Raw genomic sequence first — 12,739 nt, 5'->3', positions numbered from 1 at the left:
AAAGAGATAATTTATTCCAATTACTTGTTTCTTTTGTTATATTTTAATGATAGTGTATGAATAAAGTGTGCTTTGCTTCAAGACTGGTAGTTTGACCAATCAAATTGCATCCAAAACACAACAGCTGGCACTTGCCTTTAAAATAAGGAAAGCGTCAAGGTCTAAGCTATTTTCTTAATATTTCGACGGGGTTTGGTCTGGCCCATAACAAAATGAGGGTGCCTGTCAGGATCAAAATCTCTAACTGGGTTCAGGATAATTGGATTAAAAAGCAATGGTGAGTGTTGGTGTTTTAATTTCAGGTGTTGCATTTGGTTGATTTAAATACGGGATGCTTTGTATAGTAATGGCTCTTTCAGTTACTAAGAGTAGCATGGGGGTGGAAGAAGTCACTTCGGGAATTTTACAGAAAGTGATCAAGGCAATGGGCAAACAACCTAGAACTTGTGTTGCCTGAGTCTGTGAGGAAAGGGAAAAAAGTGTGGCACTCGCACAGCACAGCCAGGAATGCCACTGAAATGGTGAAATTCAATTGAAAATGAAGCAGCTTGAGTTAGAGGCAAAACAAAAACAAAAAGAAAAAAGGAAATGAAACAATTTATATTATGATTAAAAGCAGAACCAAAAGAAAAGGAAAGGAAGACCTGAGCAATGAAAGGGACAAACAGAGAGAAGAAAGGGAGAAAGAGAGAGCTTTTGAACTTCAGAGGTTGGAACTGAAAATTCAAAGTCGACTTAAAATGGTGGAGGTAGAATTGAAAGGTAGGAGTTGTGAAGAGGACAGTGATGGAGAGCAATCCCATTGTAGCCAAAGGCCCAGTGGGGATCTATTTAAATGTGTCCAAGTGATGTGTCCAAGGGGGCATAGCTTTAAATTAAGGGGGGATAGATATAGGACTGATGTTAGGAGTAGGTTCTTCACTCAGCGAGTCGTAAGTTCATGGAATGCCCTGCCAGTAGCAGTAGTGGACTCTCCCTCTTTATGGGTATTTAAGCGGGCATTGGATAGGTATATGGAGGATAGTGGGTTAGTGTAGGTTAGGTGGGCTTTGATCGGCGCAACATCGAGGGCCGAAGGGCCTGTACTGCGCTGTATTCTTCTATGTTCTATGTTCTATGATGTCTAAATCTGATGATAAGGATGTAGAAGCCTTTTACATTTCATTTGAGAAAGTGTTTCAACATTTGAAATGGCCGGTGACCATGTGGGTATTGCTGATCTAAACACAGTTGGTAGGTACAGTCAGTAAGGTATTTGAATCACTATCAGAAGAGGTACCCGGGGAGTATGATGAGGTGAAAAAAGCCATCTTAAGTGCATATGAGCTAGTACCAGGAGCATAAAGACAACGTTTTAGGAATCTAGGGAAGGAACCTGGTCAAATGTTCAGAAAAGTTGAAAGGATCAAAATAAAAGCAATTTTGATAAGTGGATAAGGGCACTGAAAATAGATCAAACATATGACGTGCTTCAAGAGATGATTATTTTGGAGGAGGTCAAAAATTTACTTCCTGAAGTAGTGAGAACTCATGTCAAAAAGCAGAGAGTTAAGACTGTCAGGTTCGCAGCACAAATGGGAAATGATTATGAGCTGGTTCATAAATCAAAGTTTAGCTTCCAATATCAATTTCAATCTAAATTAGGGAAAAGAGAAATCCTCAGGTGGTAAAGGAAAAATAGATAACATTGAAGAGAGTAAAGATAGTTTACCAGAAGATAAAAAGGAGACCCATGAGGGGGAAAGAGAAGTAAAAAAGCTCAGGAGTTTTCACTGTAATAAAGTAGGCCACATTAAGTCACGGTTTTGGTGATTTAGAAAATGCACTGAGAAGACAGATGTGGGAAAACAGGACAAGCCAGTGAATTTTGTTGAAGTGGTAAAGGAAAACACAGTGGAGGCTAATAAAATGTAAAGAATTTACAACCAAATCAAGAGTTGGTTGAGAAGGAAGTGCCAGATCTCTTTAAAGAATGAATTTGCATGGCAAGGTTTAACTCATGTATCCCAACAAGAGCAGGAAAAGAAATTCAGATTTTAAGAGATACAGGAGCAAGTCCACCTTTGATTGTGAGAGATGAAGAGATATGTACTTCAGAAGGAATACTGCCAGAAGCAGTAGTAATATGTGGAATTCATGGTGAGAAGAGAGCATTGAATGATTATAATAACTCTTATTTCAGTATTCCTCTGGAAGGTAATTCATTAACATATTCCAATTTTTGAGAACTTCTTCATTGTCCAATATAATTTGAGGAATGTCCAGCTCAGAGTCCTCTGAACTTGGTTCTACACTCTTAGATTAGATTACTTACAGTGTAGAAACAGGCCCTTCGGCCCAACAAGTCCACACCGCCCCGCCGAAGCGCAACCCACCCATACCCCTACACCTACATCTACATCTACCCCTTACCTAACACTACGGGCAATTTAGCATGGCCAATTCACCTGACCTACACATCTTTGGACTGTGGGAGGAAACCCACGCAGACACGGGGAGAATGTGCAAACTCCACACAGAGAGTCGCCTGAGGCGGGAATTGAACCCGGGTCTCTGGCGCTGTGAGGCAGCAGTGCTAACCACTGTGCCACCGTGCCGCCCACTGTGTTGTAACCAGTAACATATTTTTGTTTTGCTTTTCTTGCCTATCAAAATACCTTTTGAACATATTCTCATGATACACAATGTGAAATTTCTTCCAATCCAGTGTTCTTATTAAACAATTCACTTGATTATTTACTTTTGATTTGTTAAGGCTGACCAAACGTTGCCTTTAAACATTCACCTGCCACTGGGTGTAACACCAACATTTTATCTCTGCTGGCAAAATTGCAACTTTTCGATTTTTTTTGTCTGCTTCCTGTTTCATCATGTGCTGTGTTACTTCAAAATGCTGTCTGGCCAATTCATTCACTCACTTTAATCTTCCCATGAAATTTGACACATATGTGGTCTCCGAACTCTGACTCCCCAATTTCTCCTTAATTTCAGTAATCCTCTCACTTCTCGCCAGAAATCTAACTTAAATGGCCAGAATTTGGTAGTTTCATTTGGCGCATCTCTATTTGAAAAACATTGCTACTGGAATTTCTTTGTCCCAGTTATCTGGATAGTCATGACTCTCAGCCCCCAACGTGGTTCTAATGTTCCCTGTGATTCTGGATGATGTGCAGTGGATTTGAAGTTTTTTGTTCCAAAGTTATTCATAACTTTCTTGAATAATTTTGGTGTAAAATATGAACCGTTTTCCGATTGTATTTCTGTGGGTAGTCCGTATCTTGTAAAACAAGTTGAGTAACTCTTCCATAATCCTTTTAGACATGATACTGCATAATGGATTGGCTTTTGGAAATTGAGTAGACACATCCATTATGATCAACAAATACTGATTCCCATTTTTCATTTCGGTAGGGATCCTAAGCAATCAATTAAAACATCTGTAAAAGGATTCACAAACGAGGGAATGGGGAATAAGGGTGCTGGTTTTATCACTGCCTGTGGTTTTCCACATGTCTGGCAAAAGTCAACTATGTTCCAAATACAGTCCAGGCCAATAAAAATGTTTTTGTATTTTGAATTGAGGTTTCCTTACCCCCAAAATGCCCACATCCTGGTAATCCGTGTGTTACCTGCTACCTTCCTTTCTATAACCTGCTGGTAATATAACTTCTGCCCATTTGTCATCTGGCTGGATTTGCTATCATCTCCATTTCCTCATCAAAGTTTCATGTTTATAATAGTAATATTCTGGGATAAACTCATTCTTTTTCTGTATATAGCTTTTGATACAACTGCTTTAGTTTATCATTTTTCTGTCGTAATCCAGCTAAATTCTCTGAATTTAAAATATCCAATTTGACCTCCGCCTGTTCTTGTTTTTTTTCTCTCAGCCATTTGATCAAATATAGGTTTTGATAATTGAAAATCCACTTCCATCTCTTTACTCTTTGATTCCTCTCTGTTTCCACTTATGGCTTTGTGACCTGTTATCACAGTTGGGAGAAATTGCAGGATATACATCCTTTAACACCTTAGTTGCCTGATTTTCCACTGGCCTTTCAACCACAGTAGGCATCACACCCACCTGTGATCCAGCTAGATGATTACCAGGGATAAACTGTATCTCTGGAACTGAGAATTTCTTTATTGTTCCCATCATCACTTCACCACTTCTCACTGGACTATCTAACCTCACTTTATATAATCTTAAATTCTCTAAAGTGAGGAAACAGGCCATTTGGCCCAACAAGTCCACATCAACATTTCAACATTCATATTGCTGGTAATCCATCTGAGACAAGTATATATACTGATCATATCCCCTTAAAGATTCTGGAAAAAATTAAGGGTAAATGTAAGAGATGGAGCTTATTCTTGCAGCATTCAACTTGAAAATATTCACATGGCAGGAAGAGAGAATGTAATTGCCGACGCATTGTCACGGCTTTGTGAAGGACTGAGGTGTTTGATGGCAGGACAAAATGGAATGAAATGGACTGTGGTAAGGCATCGCTGCATACTTAGAGTCAGTGTAATGTATATGTATTATAGTGTACTAATAGTATAATACTAAAGTTTTTTTAAAATGAAGCCAACTTTATGTATTGATGATTCATTTTTTCCAGAGACAAAGTACAACGACACTATGGTTTAAGAGGTATGTTTTGTCCTGTTGTTTTTTTTGTGAAAAAAATTTGAGATAGAGTTTCCAAGCAGTCTGCTCAGAGCTAATAAAGTAAACGGCTTGTGAAGCCTTTTTCTTTTTCAGAGTTGGAACAATAGAAGCAGTGTGAATGGGTAAGATCAAGCTTCTGCAGGACCAGGGATTTTTAGTTCTAGTTTTTCCAGTAGTAGTTGTTGCTGGTGTCTTGCAGCTAGATGTGGAAGCTGTTTTACCTTTTTTTGTTACAGCTAAAAGCTGGGAGTCATCTTCTTGCCGCCAAAATTGCATGTTGAATCTTCATCATAATCTGAAATTTATCTAAATGCTCCAATATAATTTATTTATTTAATCATAGTTTATAACATATTCCCCAAGATACATGTTAAGTTAATTGACCTGTATTCTCCTGCCTTCTTTCTCTCTCCCTTTTTTTTAATCAAGCAGGCCCATTTGCTTTTCTCCAAATGAATCACATTTTTCCTGCATCAAGGGAGTTTTGGGATATTAAAGTAAATGCATCGACTACATCACTTGCCACAAGGATAAAGTCATTCAGCACTCAGATTCGTCAGACCACTCTGCAACAATTTGCTCATTTCTACTTCAGGTTTTTGTGTTTATCCTGAGTTCCTCCCTCCCTTCCATTCCCAGATTTATTGCTCCTTTTGGAATGTTACTGATTTGCCATCTCTTTATTTTCAATGATTAATTCTCCAGACTCGCATTCTATATGCCCAATGCTCAGCCTGTTAACTTTTTTTAAAATATATATAATATTTTAAAATCTTTATATTTTATCTTTTATATTTTATATTAAACCTTTATGTATCTCTCTTTACAATTCTAATTCTACCTTGTGAATTTTTTAAAATCATTCTTTGCTGTACCTTATATTCTGCCAAATTTTCTGACCTGCCAACTTTCTACCCACAATTATATTCTTTTTCTTTAACTTTGATGCTGCTTAATGTTTCTAGTTAACCACGAATGGTGGGACTGTCCCTTGGAATTGCTATTTCTCTTTAGAATTTATATCTTCTATCTATTCTGAAAATCCCACTATATGGCTGCTTCTGTGACTCAATTGAATTACACACTTCAATCAAATTTGCCAATTCAATTTAGACAGCTGTTTTCCTGCCATCGTAATTGTCCGCATTTAAGCTTACTATAATATCTTGCACTCACTTCTGCACCTCTAGCGGAATATAAAATGCTAGCTTGGAGCAGCTTCACTACGAGACTAGGCATTAATCCTTTCTTGTTGCACAATACCAGGTCTGGTACAGCTTGCTCTTTTGTTGGTTTCCAAACTTGTTGTTCTAAAAAACTATCCTGACATCATTCCATGAATTTCTCAACCAGGCCACCTTTGCCCATCAGCATTATGTTTGGAAAGTTTGGAAATATTTTAACAGAAGATAGCAAAGTGGACACTGCATTTACCTGACTGGGCAACCTCAGAAACAGGTTTCTCTTGGATATGAGCCATATGCCCAAGGATGGAGAAGATGACAAATCCAGCAAACACACTCGTGCCACAATTAACAACACAGACAACAATGGCATCTTGGTAACAGTTGTTGTGGAATTTGTTGTAGGATGACAGTGCTATTAAAGTTCCAGAACCAACTGACAAAGAAAAGAAAATTTGTATCGCAGCATCTTTCCAGACCTATAAAATAAAGGAAAAAAAAAGTCAGCATCAGGAAATCACACTGAAGCTTATTGCACGTGTAAACTTGCATTAGCCATAAAAAGCCTGGAATGGGTTTATTCTCCAACTTAATGGGGGGCTAAATGAATGAATTTTCCACTGCTAATTGGTATCTCTGTTAAACAGTATATTGTATACCTGTCTTATACTCACTACCAAATTCATTTCAGGAACTTTGATTGTTTCTCCCTACAAACCTCTGATGAGGAACAGGAGAGATACTAATACCAACAGCACAAGGAGAAACACATCTTCTCCACAGCCACATGCCTTTCCATCACACAAAGATGATGGAGATAGAGACCTAGTTCCAAGGAGGACATACACCTGGCACAAGGTGTACAAGTGGAGGATTAGCTTCCTTGATATGACAGATAAATAGTACCTTGAGCAAGTCAGACCACTGTGGCATATCTTTGCTGTTTGCCAAGGCTGCCCCTTATACCCACATTGATGCTAATAAGACCCTTGGACATAGAAATTCATTGCCATGGCTGGTACATGGACCCACGGACAATATACATGTGGCATTCAAGACATCCTCAGATTCAACTGTAATTTTTGACAATTTCTAGGTATTCCACTCCATGAATGTTCAAATGGCATGTGATCACAGGAAGGCTTTCATGCATATCATTCAATGACATTTTGGCAGCTTCCCTAGCTCATTCAGCACTATTATGCCCAAAGACCTGCAACGATGCAAAATTGTGGATGGTTCTTTGGAGATAAGATCAAGCTTCCAAGGATATGGATATAATATCCATGATTAACCTTGAGACTGATGCAGCGGAAAGTTACAACTATCACACAAACATAAAGACAATTATCAAGCCAAACATTTAATTAGTAAAGATATGATTCAGGTCCCTGGATAAATCTGCAGCTGCCATTCAGTATTCACAAACAATAGTGTCCAGGATTGTCATCTGGTACAATATAGTACTGCACAGAAGAAGTCGCTGATCATCCTTGGAGGACCAGGAAATTTAGAAGCAGGAGACCTAAATGGTGAGAGCACCTCTCACCCATTTATGGCATTCCCAGAGAGGCCTGATATACAGCCATTGGCGTCATTCAACTAATTAGCGTGTGTGAAGCCATAAGGTACTCCAATACAAATCCACTGACCCCACTCCCACTCCCTCAACCCAAACATTCCGACAGATAATACAATTTTTATTTCGGTCACATACTTTGCTCATCACCTACTCTGTTCATATCCTTCACCTGAAGACTCATATCCATTTGGGAGAGCAAATGGCCAAAGACGTTTTGAAGAGCTTAATCACTGAGATTTTCATGCATATCATGTAATTTCTCTAATTGTTTCATTTCAAATCGAGCCCTTTGTTCAATTCAATTAAAAAATCTTCCTCTTCCATTCTCAATGAAACAAGTTTGGGACTATCGTTGTCACTTCAGCAAATGTAAAGGCAGGTAATTTGATCACACCCAACCACTGATGTTAATGGCATGGCTGACTCTCAGTCACAGCCAAACCCACTTCACTGTTCACAGTCCCACTGCAGGCAGGTCAGTTTCACAAAAGTTGTGTTTTTCTTTTCCCATATTTGGGCAGGGACATAGCGATAGCACATCGCTCTTTAAAATGATTACCTTTGTTACGCAGGAAAATACTGAAAATCAGAGCTTGACTCAAAATCACAGCTGAAATTCTATGGATTATTCTGGTGTACACACCTGAGCGTCTGCCAGTTTGGAGAAGTCTGAATGGCTTCCGATATAGAATTCAATTCCTTTAGAGGCTCCCTCCAGGGTGAGCCCTCGGATCAGGAGTACGGTCAGAATCACATAAGGCAATGTCGCAGTGAAATAAACCACCTGAGCACGGAGAATAAATTGTTAGGTATTTCCATATTCCCCATTTAAAGCATTCAACTTAACGAAATATTAAGGCAATAGGATTTTAATCAATGCAGAGAATCAAATAGTATAGAATTAGAGGAACAATAATTAGATGAAGTACAAATTTGAAACTGAGATATGTATTGTAACTAAATTCAAATCATACATTATTTTTCTAAGTTACTGTATATACTCACGTAAAAGTTGTATTTCTAAGGGTAAGGTTTTAATCCAAGGTTGTGAGTCTATGTTACAGGAGCGAGATTTTGGAGAGATTGTAATCCATTTTGTTTAATCAATGTGCTATTGTAGTTGCTATGTCAGAGACTGTTCCCACCAACCCTACCACCAACAGGAATGCAAGGGGATAAAATGGTGTAAGCAAACACATGAAGCTGTTCATGTACCATCACAGGTATGTTGTTCTATATTGCTATACAGTAAGTTTACATTACAACATGTTTGCTTTCAAGTTTAAAGTGGATGGTATGTACAAAGGTTTGTACTTTTGGCCAAACGATCAGGGTTCAAAACATACATGAGGTATACAAAATTCCCCCAGAGTCCCTGTAGCAGTGACTGAAACCCTTAGAATGAGAAAGACATTGCAGAGGTATGGGGAAATTGTTGTTGCTTTCCTCAAGAGACAGATCTGCAGATCTCGCTCAGGCCTGAAGTTTTGATGAGTTATGGATCTTGTATTTCCCATGCAGACACTGTTAACACCATATGGGAAATAAACCAGCCATTTCACAAATGATTTATAAATTCTCGTTTTATTCTTACAGACATCTGTACTTTGTCACTAGCTATAACTCGATTCATCAACAATCATTTACCTTTCCTGAAGATTTGATTCCTTTGGATAACGCTGCTCCAATTATTAGCCAGGCCAGAAGCAGACAGAGGGCTAAATACCAGACTATCTCCCCAGTCTCATCCATTGAACTTGTACGGCGTAAAACCACTTTACTGAACAAAATAAGAATAGAAGACGGTTTGTATAAGGTCAAAGTTCATTGCACATAGAAATTTTCTAGCTAACAGGATTTTGTATCAATATTTTCCAATTAAACTGTTAGAGTCATAGAGAAGTACAGCACGGAAACACACTCTTCAGTCCTACTCAGATATCCTAACCTAATCTAGTCCCATTTGCCAGCACTTGGCCCATATCCCTCTAAACCCTTCTTATTCATGTACCCATCCAGATGTCTTTTAAATGCTGCAATTGTACTAGCCTCCACCACTTCCTCTGGCACCTCATTCCATACACGTACCACCCTCTGTGTAAAAGGTTTGCCCCTTACGTCCCTTTTATATCTTTCTCCTTTCCCCCTAAACCTATGCTCTCTAGTTCTGGATTCCCTGACCCCAGGGAAAAGACTTTGTCTATTTATCCTATCCACACCCCTCATGATTTTATAAACCTCTCTAAGGTCACCCCTCAGCCTCCGATGCTCCAGAGAAATCAGCCCCAGCCTGTTCAGCCTCTCCCTGTAGTTCAAATCCTCCAACCCCGGCAACAGCCTTGTAAATTTTTTCTGAACCCTTTCAAGTTCCACATCCTTCCAATAGGAAGGAGGCCAGAACTGCACACAGTATTCCAAAGGTGGCCTAACTAATGTCCTGTACAGCCGCAACATGACCTCCAAACTCCTATACTCAATGTTCTGATCAATGAAGAAAAGCATACCAAATGCCTTCTTCACTATCCTATCTACCTGTGACTCTACTTTCAATGAGCTATGAACCTGCACTCCAAGATTTCTTTCTTCAGCAACACTCCCTCGGACCTTAATGATAAGGTCCAAGTCATTAAGGTATAAAGTCCTGTCCTGATTTCCCTTTCCAAAATGCAGCACCTCATATTTATCTAAATTAAACTCCACCTGCCACTCCTCAGCCCATTGGCATATCTCTGGAACAGAACTCCTGATACAAATGAAGGGACACTACCAACGCATCACGAGGGCCTTTCAAGGTTTTGTTTACACTGTGAGCATTGATGACATTCCTGGGGTTCTAATTTGATTTGAAGATATTCATGACACTGATTCATTGACTTCTGACCATGAACAGGGAGAGGGACACAGCAACATGGAGAGACTATTTAACTTTTTGAGCCTGTCCTGCCATTGAGTGAGGTTGTGGCTGATCAGAGACCTGACCTCCACCAGATCACCTTTGCCCTCACTCTTTAATAAAACAGATACTCGCTTGGGTTGAATAAGGATACCCAGCAACTCATGTAGACACATGCTGAATATAAAACATACCAAGCCTAGCAATGCAGGCAACCTTGTCATTTACACAATGTTCCATTCACTCCTTGGAGAATAATTGCAACTGACTTACTTGTAGAAACAGAGTCATAGAATGGTAGAGCACGAAAACAGACTGTTCAGTTCAACTCATCCATATTGACCAGATAGCCTATATTAATCTAGTCCCTTTGGCAGCATTTGGCCATATCCCTGTAAACTCTTCCTATTCATACACCCCTCCAGATGCCTTTTAAATGTTATCACTGTACCAGCTTTCACCACTTCCTCTGACAGCTCGTTCCAGAATTGCATCATCCTCTGTGTGGAAAAGTAGCCCCTTTGGACCCTTTCAAATCTTTCTCCTCTCACCTTAAACCTATGCCCTCGAGTTTTGGACTCGCCCAGTCCATGGAAAAGACCTTGGCTATTCATCCTATCCATGTCCCTCATGATTTTATAAACTTCTATAGGGTCACCCCTCAGCCTCCAACACTCCAGGGAAAATAGCCACGGCTTATTCAGCCTCTCCCTAATACTCAAACCCTGGCAACATCTTTGAAAGTGTTCAGAAAAGATTTACAAGTTAAACAACATATTTACTATAGCAGGGAAACTAGAATTGAACACAATATTGCAAAAGTAACCAAACCAATGTCCTGTGCAGCCGCAACATGACGTCCCAACCTCTATACTCATTGCACTGACCAAAAAAGGCAAACTTACCAAACGCCTTCTTCATTATCGTATCTACCTGCAACTCCACTTTCAAGGAACAATGAATTACAGTGCACAGGGAAGATTACACCGTCATGACTGATAGCTCCTCCAAATTTCTTATTGTTTAATGAATTGGTAACACAGTGAGTGCAATCATCACTGAAATAACACCTGCAATTTTCAGTTTATTTGACATAGCTGTGGGAAGTTGGGTAGAGTAGTTGTGGATTAGGAAACAGGAAGTTAGAATTATAAATTAGATTAAATTAGATTAGATTACTTAGATTAGATTACTTACAGTGTGGAAACAGGCCCTTCGGCCCAACAAGTCCACACCGCCCCGCTGAAGCGCAACCCACCCACACCCCTACATCTACCCCTTACCTAACACTACGGGCAATTTAGCATGGCCAATTCACCTGACTGGGGAAAGCATTGCTTGGTCCCTTAAAAAGATGGTGTTTTTTTCTGTGCTTACAGATTTAAAAGGCAAGTGCACAGAGATCCCAGACTGAAGTATTTCTATCGAAATGTGGTACAGTTAGCAGGTCAAGCAGCAGTTTTCACCAAGATAACAGGTTTTTGAATTAGCCAATCAGTTTGAACCAGGCACTTAGATACCAAAACCTATTAAATTTAAATCTGATGGTTTTGACAACGTAGGGCCAATCCTATTGTAAGGAATATTGATATGTCATCACAGGTATAAAAGGGGGCAGTTGGACAAAAACCCCCTCCATCCACCAGAGCTAACAGCCCACAGCTCTAAAGATTGGCTCTAACAGTCATCTATGTACTAGAGAAGGCATCATCTAAATAAGAATAGTACCAAAGACAGAATAAGGTATTTCTGACGGAAGAATAGATAGGAGAGGCACATAACATTCCGGAAGATATGTGATCTGGCTGTAATTTTGAGACTAGATTCTTTTTTTGTTATATGAAGGACTTGTATTTATTGAAACAGCATAACAATACAATCTTGCTTTATTTGGTAATAGCAATCAGAAGGGATTTATTCAGTTTGTTAATAGTTTAGATAATTTGTTCATTGTTAAGAGTTAGATAAATAGAAGTTGTTACTTGTTGATTTTAAAGTGACTGTTAGGGATTTACTTTATTTAACCACTAGAAGTTGCTGAAGAGCAGGTTACACCACTTTTCACACTCTTATTACAAATTATGGGGCGAGGTACTCTTCTCTGGATGGTTAGGCTTTAATTCTCAGAGTAGGATCAACCTCTGCTTTTTAACAATATTAAACTGGGTACTATCTCACAATGGATTACAATTCTTTGCCTGACCATTCTCAGATGTTTGTGCTGAAAGAGGAGTGACTCACATTACATTGTCACCCGACTATCCATGCTGAAACCATCTTGCATTACAAATGGTACACAATGCAAAATCCATGTCCATCGAATTTGAACATCAAAACAAGCTGTTTGCATTGCACTGACACATTTTTGTGGAACACCGATGGAGAAGGACATCCATCCATCGCAT

The 12,739-nt window shown here is 39.2% G+C and overlaps 1 protein-coding gene and 1 long non-coding RNA gene across 2 annotated transcripts in view; one reads left to right on the top strand and one right to left on the bottom strand.

The window, feature by feature from the left end:
* LOC140495739 (sodium- and chloride-dependent neutral and basic amino acid transporter B(0+)-like) overlaps positions 1 to 12,739 on the bottom strand; it is an 81,320-nt gene that overhangs the window by 15,992 nt on the left and 52,589 nt on the right. Inside the window, exons 7-9 of the mRNA XM_072594790.1 lie at positions 9,089 to 9,221; positions 8,085 to 8,225; positions 6,110 to 6,338 (exon numbers count right to left, since the gene is read on the bottom strand). Of these exons, the coding sequence (XP_072450891.1) occupies positions 6,110 to 6,338; positions 8,085 to 8,225; positions 9,089 to 9,221 (503 nt within the window). The remainder of the gene's footprint in view (positions 1 to 6,109; positions 6,339 to 8,084; positions 8,226 to 9,088; positions 9,222 to 12,739) is intronic.
* Positions 187 to 6,222, top strand: LOC140495740 (uncharacterized). The gene is made up of 3 exons (XR_011964087.1): positions 187 to 277; positions 4,626 to 4,657; positions 6,029 to 6,222. It is a non-coding gene; the product is annotated as an uncharacterized lncRNA (long non-coding RNA).

Source organism: Chiloscyllium punctatum, chromosome 25 (genome assembly GCF_047496795.1).
Source record: "Chiloscyllium punctatum isolate Juve2018m chromosome 25, sChiPun1.3, whole genome shotgun sequence".
Classification (NCBI taxonomy): domain Eukaryota; kingdom Metazoa; phylum Chordata; class Chondrichthyes; order Orectolobiformes; family Hemiscylliidae; genus Chiloscyllium; species Chiloscyllium punctatum.
This window is presented reverse-complemented; position numbering and strand designations above follow the sequence as displayed.